We start from the raw sequence: 18,870 nt of genomic DNA, 5'->3' as shown, positions 1-18,870 counted from the left end.
AAAAAAAAAATTATCAGAGAACGTGATGCATTTGACCTTTTTCAAGAAACACAGAACTTTTATATATAAAGTACTTAACAGTGGTAGTAGTTGCAATTATATATTAGAAACACTCGAGTGCAAACTGATTCATCATAATCAAAACAGTTAAGCACATTCAGTGAATCCAACTGAGTATCTATTTTTTTTCCTGCATCTAACAAGGAAAAAGCTATCAGTCTAAAATGGGTCTGGCTTGCAGTAGAAGCACAAAAGCATTTCATTTTTTCACATGGATGCTTGAAGCCCATCCCAAGGATCTATTCCTTTTTGCAACACCCCATGTGTGCATCATATTAACAACTATGAAAATATAGCCTTTTTTGGGAAAGGTCATTCTGATAGTTAGCCCAACTAAGGTAAGACAAGTATAATAATTCAACCAAGAGTACCAAAGATGCTCTTACAGTCACCTTAAGCATAATCATTTTTGCATGGGAATGACTAGAATATTTACTGTAGATCCCATTCCAAGTAATTCTTTAAAAAACTACTGTATCTTTTCAGAAAATAAATTCAGAAAATTTGAAACAGTTGTTCACACAAGTACAATAGTCTGTATCCAAATCCATCTCCTGACAACTCTGCCAGGAACCATCCCTCAATGTTTTATCAGTACTGGATCCAAATGAAAAATCTCAAACTCCAGAGAGGACTGAATTGAACAGGGTAATGTTTCTGACAGATCTCAGTAAGTAGACATTTTGGATCTTGCTGGAACAAGTTCTGAAGATATTAAGGAATATTTATCAAACTTATACACAGCAGAACCCAAAGAAAAGTGCTTGGGATCCTATTTGCCTCAACAGCACAGAGCTATCTTAAACATAGATACTCACACACATGGAAGTCACAGAACAGAATATGCTGAAAGAGCTAATCTAGGTATTTTGTCTGACAATGTAGAAGGGGAAACCTCTGCAAAACATGCAAACCTGACATTTGATATCAAAGGTGAAACTTGAATATGTTTTCTAAAATGGAAATATACTTTGTCTGCAGTGCTTTTATAATTGTTAAAGTCAACAAGTTAACTAAAAGGTTAAGTTTAATAAAAATATAACTGGTTTGTATATCAACATGAGTTCACAGAACTTTGGTATTTTGTGACAGTTAAGATCCACTTAAAATACTTACCATATTTAATCTCTCCTTTTTCTTCTTCATCTACAGCTCTAAAAAGATGTGTAACATTAATCTGTGAAACACCCATGGCAGTCTTCAGAATACAAGCCAAATCCTCTGCTGTTATAGTTTCATTTTCTGACTGGTACAGCTATGAATCAAGACAGCAAGATAAATCATTGCAAAGCTGAATGCTAACTCCTATAAACAGCAACACAAGCTATGCAAAATTAGAATTTGGTATTGGAAATTCTAGTCACTCTCAGATTGCTGTGATCTACTAAGGATTTCTCATTAGTTTGCGTAAAAGACAGTATTGCCTATTGGTTTAACCTGTGTATGCTTAGAAAGTAAAGCTTGCTATATTCAGGAAAAAAGTTATGTTTACATGTCCAACCCGTGGCATTTCAGCAATATTCAGAGACAAGACTGTTTAAAACTTAATATTTTGCAGACAATTAAGAAAAATTTTTAGTCCATTGCGCTACATGTCCGAACTTCAAGAGAGTCTGTGGAATCAGGAGATACATTTAGGTCAACCTAAAGCAGGTACTGTTTCCACATGGTCAGATGTAAAATTCAAGATTCCTTTCACCAATATCCAACTGATTCAACAGTCAGTTTGCATAAAATGCCAACATCTAAATGGCTTTGTATTAATCAGGAGAATCCTACTCCAAAAAGTGATGGGCCTATAATTTTCTGCAAATGCTTGTTCAAAATTCTAGGAAATAATAATTTGCATATTCCTAAGTCCTGAAACAAAGAGTTTCCTCACAAAAGAGTTAGCTTCACTATGGACAGGAGACTGATAACTAAAAATAGTTGTTCACAGTCTCACTATCTTCCTATATCTACAGTGTTTTCCCCTGGAAAAAGGGCCCAAGTATTTCAAAACATCTGTAACAAACAGAACTTCATCATATTTTCTAAAGTAACTTAATTTGCCTGTGCAATGGAAATTGAGACAGAAGAGGTTTTGAAACATCCTTGTCTCATTTTCAAGCTTGACAACACTGCATTCAACAATACTGAACCATGTAAAAAATGCTATTTTGGAAAATTCCTGTTAGTTTCTACATATCATTGAGAAGGTGGGAACTGATGAAATTGAACAATACAGGCATAAGTATGTATTCTTCTCACAAACAGAAGTTGCTGTCACAAGACAATGGCTATATTTTATTCCTCAATAGAATAAAAAAGTCAGAGGAATAATAAAAAAAATAGTGAAGTACTATGGAAGACTACATTCATGCTCAAATCAGGAATCTTTGTCTTTTTCTCTGAGCACCAAACTTGCACATTGTTTCACAAGGAGTAGGGGCCAGGACAAGACACCTGTTTACTTAAACTTGCTATATTTTGACAGACCAAGTAGTCAGAAGATGATACTTGATGGTAAGGCTCACAAACATTACATTGGCAAGATTTGCAACACACTTTTGTTTCCTTAGCAATTAGGAAGGGAGAATGCACAGCACTTATACTGCAGTGCTGCTCTTTGACTTCATTGCCATAATCCCCCGTTCTGTTTTAATTGCCTACTGCTTTAGAACTCTGGTGGCTTAGTAACTCCTATTTTTCAAGTTCTTCAACCATATACTAAACACTTCCACTTGGAAAACTTGTTCAGCTATGTGAAATGTTGCACTTTATCCCTGAAAACAAAAAGCAAGGTGCTTTGCCAAAAGCAGCACATGGCAGAGGACAGCAACTGTTTGAAGTCACACATTCATGAACTGGCTAGACTCTTCAATAGCTCCCAACAAGCTGTATGAATATCTTACTGTACCTGAACCCAGGAAAGGGGAGGAAGAAAGGATTTTTAAAAAGTTCTCTTTACCTTTTTTCAAGAATACTGCAAGCAAAATTTCCTCATCTCAAGACTTTTTTTTAACCTTTCCAATCATCATTAGCATGATAAAATGAGCCATGCCTTCTTTCCCTTGCTGAGTGCTTCCTCTTCTTCATACATACACAGAACTTCTTTGCAGTTCTACAGCTAACTTTGTATTTTGCAATTAATCAGGGAACTCAAAATGATGTATTGAGTTGAAGAATAGAGCAGATAGTGAAGAACAGATTTTATTTTTTTTTTTAAGAAACAGTTCTATTAAAGTTAGGTGCTTTCAAAAAGCAAATAATCACCTAATCTGAGCTTTTCTTCTCCTAAAATAGTAACAGTATATTGCCCATTATGTGTCATGACATCACTGAAATACTGCTCAAAAGCCATATTCAAGTTTACTTTTAAGCTTGTTCATTTTAGTATGAAGACAGAGCTGATCAAACAGCACCTGACCATTCTCTATGCCATTATATAGATCAAATAAAATAAGCAAGAGACTTTTCTGCTTTTCCCTCAGAAGTAGCAGTAAGTAACAGCAGCTATTACGGGGCAGATTTTCACAATATCTGTAGGATATAAATATTTTTGTTCCTGCTTCCTCCTTTGCCAAAATTGTTTCACACTGGCCAAAGGGTAAGAATGATAGATGTGTATGCTCAACATTCACAGAAGCCTCATTTCTTTAGTAAAACATAGAATACAGGTATGCTGAAGAACCTGAAAAAAGCTACTCAGAAAATAAGGCTACCACGTAGTACCATGCAGTTAATGTTCTCAACTCCATGCATTCACCAGTGATGACAAGATCAAGAGTTAGCACTATTCAGTTTCAGTAACTCTAAAGATCACGTGAGTTCGAGGCAAAGGGAAAAGCCAACACAGGATGCAGCAAAGTTTGCATGTTGGAATAGCAACATTAAAGAAATTAGAGTAAAAAGTAATAAATCAAGGTGTCCGACAAAACCACTGGAATTACAAACAGTAAGTATTACCACTGTCATTTTCCCAAAAAGCCTGCATTAACCATCTATGCTGATGCTGCAACAAACCACTGAGGCTAGAACAAGACCAGGAACGCTTCTGGGGAAGCATAAAGTCTGGGCAGAGACCGTAGGACCAACACAGCAACATGGTAAGACTAAGAGGGAAGAAAATCTTATCAGGATGACAAAAGGGGGTAAAAAGATTAATCTCTATTAACATGTAGGAAAAGTTTTAAAATACTTCATTAACTTGAAAAATAATGCTTGATTGAAACATTATAAAAGTAGTAAGCACGACTCATTAGCCTTTCGTTTAGAGGAATCAATACAAAGGACTTCATGTTTGAGACTCAAGGTGCTGAAAAAGGTTCTACCAGAGTACCATGGAGAACTAGTTCAAACTGCAAACTTCCATCATTTTACACAACTTAAACTTGCAGTGCATTCCCTCTGAACATGACCTCTTAATCACATTTCCATTACTGTTATTTTAAAATGGAATTAAGTATTAAAAGAGCATGTGAAACAAGCTTCTGTTAAGTCTAGTGGCAGTATTTTATTTTTTTTAAAGTATACTACATAGTGGAAGAAAATGCCGCTTACCTGAAATGCCAACTGAATTGTTTCCAGAGTTTTGGAAGGTTTACAGACAACTGACAAAGCAATGACAAATTCCCGAATGTCAATTATGCCATCTTCATTCTGTGAAGGAAAATGTCAGCTCAAAACACTGCAATTTGTCTGAGAACTTTCATAACTAACAGTTGCTAAAGATGCAAAATATTCCGGAAGATCATTACAAAAAAGTCTCACTGAAATGGAATTCAGGGCAAGAACCTGGGTCAAAGCTCTGCGGGCTCTTTTCAGAGTCTCAGTCAGCAGTCACAATTGAAAGATTCTTGGAAGACAGTGTTGCTACTGTCACCCTTCACTTGCATATTTAAGATTTTTATGTTAAACCATCTGAATTACTGGGTCAAAATTAAAATCAGAGAACCAGAAGACAAGGTAGCCAAATTTAAGCCCTGAATACATGACATCTGCTCTCTCGTCTAACAGAGAACACTGTGGACATATCCATCTCTTGGTCCAAACAGCACCTCATCCAAAGATAATAGCCATCCCCCCTATCCTGACTCATTGCCAGAGGAATGAAAAACTGGCTCATTTGTCACCTTCCTAGGTCCTTCGGGTTTCAGACATCCTAGAAGAACAAATCATTTATTTACAAGTTAAGCTATTTACAATACAAGTATTGTAATACATTGTACAATATTGTACAATACAAGTATTTACAAGTATCAGCTAATAGGCATTGCATTCAGTTGCAACAAGCTGCAGCAGAGGTTTAGCCTGAAACCATCTTTTTTCTCTTCATATTTTGCATCTAGAAAGAAGATCAGTTTTGTCCAACTAATACTCCTTTTAATTTCTACCTGAATGCATGCTTTTAGCTGACGACAGGTGTCCTTACCTTGCTGAAAGGGAAATGCAGCAGACAAATACTGCAGTGAAGTGCTCAAAAGTACTTAGTGCTGGCCCAAATCAGACTCAGTGAATTCAACTGGAACAGAATTAGGCTAAAGCAGAGTTTACCAAAAGTAGTATAATTTTTAAACACAATGTTGTTTCTTACCTCGTCAAAAAGTGCAAACATACTTTCTAATGTGTGAGAAACTGGAAATTCCAAGTATGCTGAAAACTCTTTAAGGTCAACCTTTTCTTTTTTCATTTTCATGGCAATTCCAGCATATTTGTCAAGATCATCTTCAAGTGTTTCTGGCTTCAGCCTAGAAAGCATATTATTTTTTCCACATTTTAAAAATAAAAACCCAGTTTAACAATACAACTTCCAATATATCAAATGAAACAATGGATGATAATGGTGTAAAGCTTTACAAAATCTGGAATCAGAATTACTAAGCAACTTTATTATAAAGTCATGTATTCCTGTAATTTTAAGTCTCCTGTTAGTTCTTGAACTGTATTATAAATTATGGCAAGGGCTTAGGAACCCTGGTCAATTTTATGTAATTTATTCTACCTTGATTATAAACCGTATGTGTAAGCAGTTCAACATGAACAAGAAACACAGTCTAGAACCAGCTAGTAAGAAAAAACAGGCATTGAGAACTAGGTAGGATTTAGGTCACCTGGATATGGCCCTATTGTAGGACAGTAACATAAACCAATTACAATTCCAAATTTACTAGTGTTACTGAACAGGAAAGACCTGATGCAACTTGCCTAGAAGAAATCAGGGATTGCATAATACAGATTATACTGTTAATCCTGTTTGTCAGTCCTCATTTTTCACATTCAGTCCAGAGTTGGACACCATTATGAGGTGACCCAAAGTTATAGCAGTTAATACAGCTACAGAAATTCCCTCAGTCCTTCTGATTGCCGAATCAGACTTGGACCATTGAAAGAACAGCTTTAGATTTATGCAGGTATCTACTGCACAGTTAGTTGGTTGGTTTTGTTGTTTTTTTCCCTTAAGTCAAGCTTTCAGCTTTTGCTTTGCAAAAATAAATCTTACTATGACTAAATGGTGCTTCTAAATTCCCTCCCTAATATAACATCAACAAAATCTCGATCAGCAGGTTTCCTCTGAACTGATTTAGGGTAATGCAGGCATCCAAACTTCCCAGTCAGAAGACAGAAGCAGCCCATAAAATCTTCTACAATATTCTGCAGTTGTCTGTTTTGCTCTGTTCGCTGCTGCAGATAAGGAAAAGCAGTACTCACAAGCTCACACCAGAATTGTTCCCAGACTGCAGCTGGAACAACTCAGCAGTTTTGTCACAGTGACAAGAATGAATACAATACTTAGTAACAGCATTCTCAGGAGCTTCTGAAAAAAGATAAGAGCATTCCTGACGCCAAAATTATCTGATACGTCAACTCCAGACCTTGACTGCTTGCTGAAACGACTCTACCTAAAAATCACTACTTTTAAACAATAACACTACTATGTTGTCTGTCATTACCTAAACTGACTTACCAAAAATGGACTAAGCAAACATCACCAAGCCCTGCGTTGCTGAATTATAAGACCTGAACATGCAAGAATTCTTCCAGAGACCCGAGGCCCCTACAGAACATAGGTGCTTTAATGCCAGGATGGAGAACACATATATCTTAAGTTTTGGTCCTAGACACTATAAAAAGCGCAGTGAAACATTCCTCTGCAAACATTCATTTTCCATGATCAAGTAGAAAAGCAGCAGGAACAATGGCAAAGGCATTCATGGAGGATCTGAAATACACACAGGACTCAGCTTCTCACATGCAGGCCATAAGAAGTGTCCACAGACAATACATCCCCACTGTAATAACTGAAATAGTTTTTAACTGTAGGATGAAGGATAGCTGGCATCCAAATCCTCCCTTGAGATACGCTACCACTGACAATAGACAGTCTTAACATCTGTCTCTAAATCACAGAGATCTGATTTGCAATGAAATGACTCAAAATTCACCTCCTAGAACTGGCGAGTAGCATTTGAGACTTCTGAGATCTCTTCACCAGTCAATTAAGACTAAAAAGCTAAAAAATTCAAAGGCAAAACCTTGTACAGAGTGCAGCATGGCTTGCTACAAATCTTACCAACATTTTGTGGTTTGGATTTTATAAATATAGAAAGAGATGTGAGTCCATCTCAAAGATCAGCAAGGCAATTACTGCTTTGGCTTGAGTATGACCGTGTTGTACTTAATTCAAGGTGGGCTCACTTCCTTCTACCCTTTTCAGAATCAGAAAATAATTGATGTATAGATGACCAATATCTGCTATGCTGAAGTCTTTTGAAGCCAAGTATTCTAAACTCCAGAATAGGTTCTGAACCAAAATGAAACAGTTTGAACGTCTCAATTCCTTCTAAGTTTTTACTTATATCCCAATAAAGGCTATAAAAAGCTACAGAGCCAACAGTGGATGTCTGCTCGTGAAATCATGCTTATTTACATAATGGCTTCCATGCAGGATCTAGTCTTTATGATACATGATATTATTTGCTGTTGTGGCATTTTGCTTCATTTTTTTAGGCCAGTGCACACAAAAGAGAACAAAATATCATTCCCAAGTCCTTGAAGATAGAAAGGGCATTTTCCAAGATTATTAACAGCTCTGCATTAAATCACAAGGAAAACTAGATCCCTGAAGGTACAATATTTTCAGCATAATTACCACCATTTTTAGCAAGTGAGATGTCTTACCTCCTTAAAGTAGTTTCTAGTTGTATTTAACTATTTGAAAACAAACCCCTTTCTTGCGTGCTGGGAACATGCCAAAAAACTAGAGTCTCACAAAGCTGGAAGTTGCAGAAGAACAGCCAGATCCTGTAGCTATCTACTGTAAACTGCAAACTCATTGAGAAACATACCTTGAGCCAGAAAAGCAAAATACATTTAATTTTGTTTCAGCTGATGTACTTCTGCACAACTTCTTGTCATAATGGAGAAAGGATAGTGCAAACAGCTGCAAAACCGACCTTCCAAATACTCCAGCATACCCTGCCCAGATCCATGAGGCAGAGGCTATCATGGTTGGTATTTGGTTAAGCCTGACGCATGATCACCTCCTGTAACGGCCAGTATTGCTTTTATCATGAATGCAGATGGTCGACATTCTCCAGTTTTTTTCTTGTTATAGATGACCTTTGATTACGCTGAAGTCACGGCACTGTTAGCTGTGAGAACTTTGGGGATGCAAAGTTCTGCCTGCAGTCTGGACCACCGTTTCAGGCACACACGGACAGCAGTTGTTTGCCTAGTAGTCTGGATGGTAAAGGCTAGTGAGCAAGAACAGACAGGCACCAGGCCTGTAAGATTATTATCTCCTTTCAGATGTTATGAGTCTACAGAGGCACTGCCTGGTAAAATCCTCATGGCCAACTGGATAAAATATTGGAGAACAATAGTCAAAATGGAGCTGCTGTTTAATTCAGGTCATTCTCACCAAAATACTATGGCTTTTACGAGACAGCAGAATTGATTCAACACAAGCAGGTTTACCAACATTGAATTTCACCAGGGCCAGGAAGTATTTAAGGAGGTAAACCTTACCGGCTTGCTAAGGTTGTAGAATATTCTTCCAGGGCAGACATCACTAGTACCCATCACATGGGTACAGGATGCCAATAATACTCAGGCAAATGAAGGAGACAGTTAAGGATCCAAAAAGAATTCCAAAACAAATTGCTGCTTGTTGTTAAAGATTAAATTACTAAGAGTAATCCTACTGAGAAAACTAAGAAATCTAGAAGGCAAGCACAGAGAGCTCTTCTGAAATCTGACCTGAAAAGGATGATTTGGTGCAAACCATACCTTTTAAAAGAAGTGGACATAATCAGCAAAGCCATACTGTCTTCAGTAAAAAATACAAAGAACCTCAGAGTCCGTGTACTAAATGCACACATCAGATCAAGAACCTGCCAAATCAAAGGGTCTTGTGCCACATGTATGCCAATAATAAAATGCACATTCACCATGACACCACATTACGTCCTTGCTGTACTTTCTAGACTTACTGCTTTTTGACACACAAAGTGGAAGCCAACTACCATACTGGAAGAGAAAATGTGCCATCTTGTACAAGTACCAGTGTTGCTTAACTTTCAAAAAGAAATTTAAGAGAAAATAAGATGAAAAATCTTAACTTTTACAGAGTATTTGCCAGCAGGACTTTCAAGTGAATACAGAAAGTCAGGAAGCAGAAAACTATAACAGAACTTTGTGAGACACCCTCACTCACTCTTGCTTAAGGTTCCAAATCATACCTGGGCTTTTAAAAGTGAAAGGTTTGGGAGGAAAAAAAACAACCAGGAAGCAATTATGTAAGTAATACAGTAGAAGAGTACTGAATGTTAACAAATTGAAGGGCAGATGGAAAACAAGAAGAGAGATCAGTAAAAAAAAAAAATTCAAGAAGAGGATAAGCAAACAGATGATCCTGCCCAGAAGTCTGATGAGCCTATTAATACTACTTCTCCTCCAAAGATGCAAAAGGCATGGACCACTAAAATTAGTTAAGCAAAATCTCAGGTTACATCAAGACCTGATTTTATAAGCCTCATCTGACAACAAGCACAACACAGGCACTAAAAAAAATTCTACTTTGGATATACGCTATGTTTGGTTTTTGGGTTTTTTTTAAAGAGAGAAGAGAGATCTAATTTTCAGAAAATAAAACTGAGAATAATCACAACTGAAAATATTAGAAAAATTATTTGACTGAAAACTGGGAATTCTCAAAGGAGCTACAGATGGCCTAAAAGCTACAGTTCCATAAGAAAGGGGAACCAACAATTAAGGCTAGAAGCTCCTTTTAGTTCACAGGCAAAGTGAATGCAGGAATTAGAATGAACAAAAGTTTGAGACAATAGGAACAAATCAATTCAAATCAGAACTTGTGTATCCTCCTTGCAGGCAACTACCCTAAACCAGCTCATAAAAAGTATTGCAAAAAGATGGAGATGAGACTTAATTATACTGTATTAAAACTTTCTAAAGGAGAAGATATCCAGAGGTCCTTAATAAGGCACAAAATCCAAACAAGCTTCAACGTAACATGGTGATAGATTCAGTCAAAGTACAGATGGAGAATTGCTTTAAACAGTGGGGTAATTAATTGCAGACTAAATCACCAAATGAAGCAGAGGATTTACAGTGTATGAAGGCTACAATAAAGACTGCATATAGCTTAGTAATCAGCTCATTGGTCAGACAGATTATCAGGCTCAAGAGAAGCATAACTCCTTGAGGACTAATGAATGAAGAATTTGAGAAGATGAGACTATGATCAATTGATCTCTTTGATACAGCAGTCTTTACCACAGAGTTCAGTATAAGGCAGCTGAGTTTCAGCCGGCTGTGACCTGGCAGCTGTATAGGTGTGTTAACAGAGCCCAAGCTCTTCATCAGATGAAGCATAAGAACTTGCTGCTGTGGCTGCATGGCTTCTGGATTGGATCCTATCCAGCTGGGCACAGACTAAGCAAATTTTACCGACAATGTTCATGAACCCTGTAGATACATAACATGAACAGAAGTAACTCTCCAGGGTAGCAAAATAAGGTATAACTTGATTTCAAAGAGTCTAAACCAAAAACAAGTCTGAATTTGCCTTACTATGAAAATCTTGCATTTAAAATGGGATGTTGCCTTGAAGGTATGTTATTGCTCAAAAACAAGTACTTAGACTGGATGCAAAATCCATTGAATAAAATTTACTGTTCCAGTTATTTAGGGAGGTGATCAGATGAACTTAATGCCTCCTTGGCCTCAAAACCTTTGAATAAACAGCAAAATGACTGCATCACCAAACATGCATTAGAGATGAAGTCACATTACAATCTTCATCCAATTGTGCCAGAAAAATACCATCATAATAGCCTTCTTATTGGCACAGATCCAAATCAAGACAGGAAAATATTTCACCAACGTACAATTGCTCAAACCAGACATAACTTTTCTGTTGTGGGGAACCTCACACACAAATGGATGTAAATTGTTTTAGAGGCAAAAAAACCCAAACACCCAGAAAAGCATAATTTAGAAGAGCAGCTTTAAATTGAGCAGATAGAAGCCAGACAATTTAACAAGAGGATTAAACTGAATCCTGGGATTATCAACTGCAAGATAACAGATGTGGGTGGTTTTTTGGGTTGTTTTTTTTTGGTGGTGTTTGCTTTTCTTCCTTAGTACTGTAAATTCAGAGCCTTTAGAACAAAGCAAGAATCTGTTTCCCCTTAGAATTCTCTCCTGTCATAATGGAAGTCTTTTCAGATGGAGGTTCCAACAATGAATCAATATATGCTTGTCATCTGAATGCATAATATATGCTGTCCTACACTGTGTATTCTCCAATAGATCTTTTTTTTTTTTTTTTTCATTTATGTATACCAGCTGGAAGATGAAGGAAGAATTAGTGGAAGGAAATAAAGTACAGAATGGAAATATGAAACTGTGCTCTATACTTTCAGGTGAGGAGACAAAAAATAAGGGGTGTTTGTATCTTAAAGCAGTTAACAGGATGAGGCTGTAAATTTAGTTTGTGGTTGTCCAATAGGATGGGAAGAGAAACAGGAGAAAAAAACCTGGAAAACAGAGCAACAAGTTTTACTATTTAGTTTATGTGATTTTTTTTCCACTGTTTGCTGAAGCTCTTCTGAAAGGCAAAGCCAGAGGGAACTGATGCTATGAGAAGAGAGGAACCACACTGCACATCCTAAGCTACAGTTTCATTAGACAGTCCATCTAGCAGTAACCTACTCAAAAGATCAAGCACTTCTTTGTGCTTCTTGGGAAAGGGTGACCCCTCTGCCCTCACTATTATAATGTTAATCCAGTCACAAGACTGCTATGGCAGCACTGTTCTTCCTTCATAGATGTCACAGGAAAGGTCAATTAACTCTTAACTGTATCAAATATTAGGAATCCCACAGTACTCCTGACCCCCTTCAGGAGATGTCTTCTAGCTTTGTTCAGGAATAAACACTTCAGACACTCTGCTCACTTGTGTTGTGGTTTAACTGAATTTCAGACTGAAAATAATAATTTTATAATCTACTCATTAAGATCTAGGGGTGCTGCTTGCAAACGTAGAACAGTATTGGTTTAATTTTACATTACTGTTTCCTCAATTGTAGTATGACAACATTCCATATATATTCATAAATGCAATATTTTTATATGAAGAGAAAACTATAAACATATATAATAAAGATGCACCTTACATATAAATATTGCATATGCTCACCCAAGGCTTCTCACAAGCTTTGCAAATTCTAAAAGACACGTGTCTGAAGGCAGACGAAGTTGTCCTTCAGCCAAAGCTAGCTGACAGTCTTCAAACGTATAGTCTGTCACTGGAACTCCCAATGCCCTTGAATAAGCCAAAGAAACATGTTAAAGCAAAATAATCTAAGAAAAAAAAAAAAGGAGTTAATCTGCTGAGTTTATAGCAAGAAATCCTGTAACAATTATGCTCTCTATTACAAAGAACTGTAAGAGTGAGCCCATAAAAGGAAGTTCAACATAGAAAGAATGAAATATGGTACTCTATCAATTGCAGAACATCTATTTTGACTTTACAAGTACACAAAAATATAAAAGAATAAAAGAGAAAAATTAGGCAGTGCAGAGGTTTTCAAATTCCTTAATATTTTCATTGAAGTGAATAACAAGGGTTTCAGAATTATTAATCTAGAACAAAAATATATTTAGTAATAGTTACATTAAATTTTTATATTAGTATACTAACATATTAACAAATCAATAATCACCCAGGCAGAACAACTATTACCTTCAGATAAGATTACAATTATACAACAGGCAACACTACTCTATAAAGAATGGCTTTTATACTTTATGTTCTAGCAAGTAAACTCTAAGCAAACACAAGGGTTTAAGGCCTTGACTGTGTAAGGACTGCTCAGCAATAACAAAAACATCCCTGTACTACCAACACTATTTTCACCACAGACCCGAAGCATAGCCCCATACTTGCTACTATGGAGAAAAATAACTTTATCCCAGCCAAAACCAGCAGTAACACAAGAAAGGTAGAAGACAAAATATTCCCAAGTTTTTATATGCCAAACAATTAAGTACTTATTTTTGCTTTACTTCTAACTTGGTGCTCTGTAGTAATAGCGGCACCAAAAGAGATTTCAAAGAAATCCAGATACTGTAGTTGCACTGCATTTGCTGCACCCAAGTTGAGAGAAAGACCCTTCAGTTTGGAAGAGACCTTTAAGAATTCAGTGTACAAACATAAGACAATTTAGAAAGCAAACACTGCTCCATATGAGTAGCTCATCTGCATGTTTTCTATTACACTTGATTTTACTTATACTAGTACAGAAAGTGATCTCCTTTGTGCAACCTTTTTTAACTTGATGAAGTCTTCACAAAATTTTTCTTCTTGACTTACCTTCATTCTTTCCACCTATAGGTTTTTCTATCTTACTACTTTTTTGATCTGTGAAGTTAAAATACAGTAATGACAAGATCGATACAAAACCCTGAGGCATGCCACAGTCATTTTGGCTTTGACAAAAACTCTGCATTTAATTTTACATTTTATTATGGACAGTTTGATCTGTAATGGCAGTTACCGCTCATGTAATAACAACCTAATTTCTGTTAAGTAGCCTCTTCCCCAGAATCTCATTACAAGGCCTTTGAACACCAACATAAGTAGCATAAACCAGTTCTCTTTTATCCACCAATTAACTGTCAAACTTCAGGGATTCTAACATATTAGTAAGACATGCACTTAACATTAAACCCTACTGATCAGGGTTTCTCTCTTCTCTCTAAGGCCAAGGAAGTCAAATATTCAGGAAGAACACATCACTAAGATATTCAAGCTCAAGTACCAAATACATTAAAAAAATTAGGTATCTTTTATAATCTACTTATGAATTGAACAAGGACATACAGGGTAGTGATTTTAGATGAACAGCCTCCTCCTTGCAAGAAGAAACAAACAGGAAGGAACAAAAGTAAAAAGTCAACTAAATGAAAAGATACAGCTACATAGAAAAGGCTTCTTAAAATCCTGCAGGCTGTTGAAGGCTAGACTGCCCCATGTGGGCGATATGAAGGGATTAGATTCAGTTCTTCCAGATTTTTCACTTCTTGATCTGTCCCTGTTTCATCACTCCACTCCTCCTATGAATAGTGTCCTAGTAGTATTTGCAAATCAGAAGTCACATTAATGGAATGGACACAAGGTTCTTGTGGTATCGTGTTTCATCCCATAGACTTATGGTTAACATAGTAATGAATGGTGTGTAAAATCCAGATGAAGAACTCCCCCATGCTGTGGGATTTAAATTCATTTCCAAGTTCCACCTGAATTAGAGATCAGGTATTGCAGGTCTTGTCAGTATTTCTTTATATGGTATTCAATATAACATCGTATTATACAGCGTGAAATAATTGGTATAATACAAAATCAGTTTTACTTGGAAGAAGAAAAAGGGGTGGATGACAGAAGGAGAGTTAATTCCTTTTTTTGTACTGTGTGCACACGAGATCATCCTTACAAGACAGCCCTATTAACTGAAAGTGAAATAGATGAACTACTAGGGCAGCAAGGAGACACTATAAGCAGTACTAACCAGAGTGGCTTACATAAAAGAATATGGTAATAACCAAAGATCTTGTCCAGCCAGGCACATTACACAAAATTTCATCAGATCTTAAGGCAACAATAGGTATAGCACATAACAGAAATACAGGAGCTCACAGACAAACAGCTGAAGAGTAGGGCAGCTACACAGAAAAGGGGAAGCTAGTTAAAAGTTAAAAGAAGAAACTGTAAGTGTAAAGTGTTCGTTTGTGGTACAAAACAACACATCTTATGGAATCAGAAGTGACAAGACACTTTTCAAAAAAAGATTCTGAGAAGACAAAAAAAAATCCAGTATGACTCAGCAACTGATTAAGGTGGCAATTAGAACAAAAACTTTTTTTAAAAACATTCTCTCAAGGAAAACAGACAAGTTAAAACATAACCATAAGGTGAGAAGCCAAAGCAAGGAACAATAACGTGTTAAAACTAAAAGCTAGACGCTTTTCAAACACATCAAAAGAAAGATGACTAAGAAAGATCAGGCCACTCAGGCCGGGAGGGGGGGGGTGGGGGGGGTGTGCGCGGCGGCACGGGGAGGGTAGAAGCCTGACTGGCTGTCATCCCAGAACCAATGCCAGATTTAAATAACTTCTCATAAATAATGGTCCCCAAACATGTCAAAGGAGCCCAGCCAGAGGAATAAAATATATATTAAAAAAACCCAACACCCAAACCCACAAAACAAAACCCAACAAACACCAAAACTTAACTGATGATACAGAACAACTTCCAAACAAAAGCAGGGACCATGCCAGATTCAGCCAAACCATCAGGGGGGAAAATACAACCTGCATCTTTTGATAGCTGTGTCCACCCCTTACAGGAAGAGTATTTGGGCCAGACGTACAGTGATACCAGTACAGGAAAACTCCCACTACAATTAATGCCTGCATGTATGCCCAGTGTCAACACAATACACAAAACAGGACTGAGAAGGATAAAAGCATCTTCTCTTGCTCACCTGTTGGCAATTTTCCAGCCTATGGACTTTCAAAAAAAGCAAAATGAACTGAAACAGTGTTTATATATATATCCAGACTTTCAGAATTACAAAATCAGAAGTAAAGAGGAAGAAACAAGTTTTGCTCACAGTAAAGTTCAGTCACAGGATCAACCAAGGTCAGGGCAATTAGAGTTCAAGGGGCTCGAGTTCAGAAGGTAAATCACAAGCTCTGTAGGGCTAGCAGTTTCAACATGAAAGGACCTTTATTTCAGCTCAGAATGCTGAAGAAACTGAAGCTGGGGAACATATAATGTTCATCAGTTGTGCTAAGACTTGTGAATTTTTCCATTTCTTTGAATAAAGACTGGCATACTAGAATTCACTGTAAAGCCTGGGTGCAATTGCAACTCACAGGATCTTCTACAGAAGCAGTTACCAAACTATTCTAACTTATCTCTGGGCAATCTTTCTCTACTTTAATTCAACTGCTAGGAAAAGAAAAGATAATTTGAGATGCAAATTGCAAGTGCAACTCACTGTTTTTAATAAACTAGAAACACAGCGGCTTTTCTCATATCTTTATTTGGAAGCTTCCCCCTCCCCCCCTTTTCTTCATATTACCGCTGCTTTCATAGTCAGTTAACCCAAGCTTGGCCTTTTTAATGTTCAGCAATTTTATATAGCCAGACATGCATGTCTGGCTTGACATAAGACCTTGAGACATTTTTCCTCCCTACCTTCCATGAAATCCCATTTACCTTTCCTGATATCACACTACATGAAATTCCAAAGTCAGCGAGTCACTTAAAAAAAACAAACAAACCAAAAAAAACCCCACAAACCAAACCCCAAAAGCCTCCTGCAAACCCAACCTGTTAAACACAGCAGTGTACTTGTTATACCCTTCCCTTCTCACACCAAACAGCTCCCTATGTCTAACACTTGTGCAGTCATAATATAAAAATAAATTATCAACTTTCTCATTTTCTGCATACCAATCCACTACGCACACAAAATTCTGAACATAAAACAGAATGTGACTGCTGTAATATTATGCAAAGTGAGAGAAAACAGTACAGGCAATATTGTGACATTCTGAATCTATGCTTCAACAAAAACATTTTCAAAATGTTTTACATTGTTAATAAGCAGAACTGCGAACTAATCTAGAAAATACTGCACAGGCTGCTCAAAATAACCCTTTACTTTGGCTGTAATCTTCATAGGGTGCTGAAAACATTAAAAGGATATCAGATTTGGTATTTTACTTCCAATATCATATATTTGGTAGAAAGACATACAAAGCATGGTGGACATATAACCCCAGCTTCTAGCAGTCATCTGTATAAGAACATCCTGAATTATAGACTATTTGTGCCGTTGTGTTTTAGAATTACTGATGGACCCAATTCTTTTACAGTATATCTCAGCTCTGATGAACTCATTTTACGCATCTGGTAGCAAATGACACAGTTCTGTACATGTTTTAAAGTGTACTTCCATTTACTTTCAGCTAATCTACTACTGAGTGCTTGCTTTCTCTTCTGCTACGGAAAGTCACAGACTTTCCCTACCAAGCATTTCCAGAACACTCATTAAAATAATGACCTTCAAAACAACTCTCCACTTTTTCTTTTCTTTTGCTTTTTCTTTCTTTCCCAAACTGAAGCGCTTTCACCTATTTAGATCTGGTAGGCCAGGGTAGGTAGCCCCTTTTCTCTCCTTGGACTACTCCTACTTTGTGATGTTCTCTAAACAAAAGAAGGTTCAGTCATGAGAGTCTGGCATTCACATCAAGAATATATAATCTCATGATGGTTTAATTTTTAGACAGAAAAAGCAGCTGCTAACAGTTGTATTTATCCCTTGTGTTAAGAAAATGGGTCCTGTAATTATTGGTCTTGTAGGCTTGTACATCACAAATCTTCAAGGGGTGAAAAATGAAGCAGGTTCTCTGTGTTGTCAGGACTCAAAATTCTAGTTCAAACAAGACTTGCAAAAACATTACTTAAATTTTTAAGAATTATTTATTCCTTGAGAAAATAAACATAGCAAGAAGCTGCATACAGTTAACCCTGTTCAGTAACCATGTTCCCCTAATTGCCACACTCATTGTGTTCACAGAAATAAAGAATGTACCATGTAGTGCTGACTGCCATTTTTGTACATGGCCTGAAACCTAAACAAATGGGTGCTTGTCAACTTCAGCACTTAAGTAATTCCACTTACACTAATCCTCACGCCTTTGATGGTACAAAAATGACCAGGAAAAGTAAACTTCAAACTTGAATGCTGAGCATCCAACCAGTACTTCTGCAGACTCACACACAAAACCTGACAGCACAGGCACAAAGCACAGCGTTTTTTCCAAAGTTAAATTTGATTGTTCACTGAAAATACAACAAATAGTCATGAGACAGACTAGTATGCTACTGTAAACCCACATTCTCAAGGCTATTCTTTGGGAGCTAGCATTACCCTATCACATACACTGGCAGAAATCATAATCTATGTCAAAGCCTGCAAGAAAAAAAGTATCTGATTTTGACTACATAGAAGATGACAAAAAGTGGAGTGAATACAGAATATTATCTGTAATCTATTTTTCTAGCATGCTGGTGAAGGCAAAAAGGATTCATTTCTCATAAGCAAAAATCCTCCTATGTCAGGCTGGTAAGAGTTACTGCTTTAACAGTATGATATACTCAAATAAGGGGAAAGTGATCCTGGCAAGGATTTGACAGAGAAAACATAAGGAAGACAGATGTTTTTAAGTTCC

The 18,870-nt window shown here is 36.9% G+C and overlaps 1 protein-coding gene across 1 annotated transcript in view; it reads right to left on the bottom strand.

Moving 5' to 3' along the window:
- Positions 1-18,870, bottom strand: part of LPCAT1 (lysophosphatidylcholine acyltransferase 1) — a 68,440-nt gene that overhangs the window by 10,605 nt on the left and 38,965 nt on the right. Inside the window, exons 10-13 of the mRNA XM_055705815.1 lie at positions 12,764-12,889; positions 5,636-5,789; positions 4,603-4,701; positions 1,177-1,315 (exon numbers count right to left, since the gene is read on the bottom strand). Of these exons, the coding sequence (XP_055561790.1) occupies positions 1,177-1,315; positions 4,603-4,701; positions 5,636-5,789; positions 12,764-12,889 (518 nt within the window). The remainder of the gene's footprint in view (positions 1-1,176; positions 1,316-4,602; positions 4,702-5,635; positions 5,790-12,763; positions 12,890-18,870) is intronic.

This window comes from Falco cherrug, chromosome 3 (genome assembly GCF_023634085.1).
Source record: "Falco cherrug isolate bFalChe1 chromosome 3, bFalChe1.pri, whole genome shotgun sequence".
Lineage (NCBI taxonomy): Eukaryota > Metazoa > Chordata > Aves > Falconiformes > Falconidae > Falco > Falco cherrug.
This window is presented reverse-complemented; position numbering and strand designations above follow the sequence as displayed.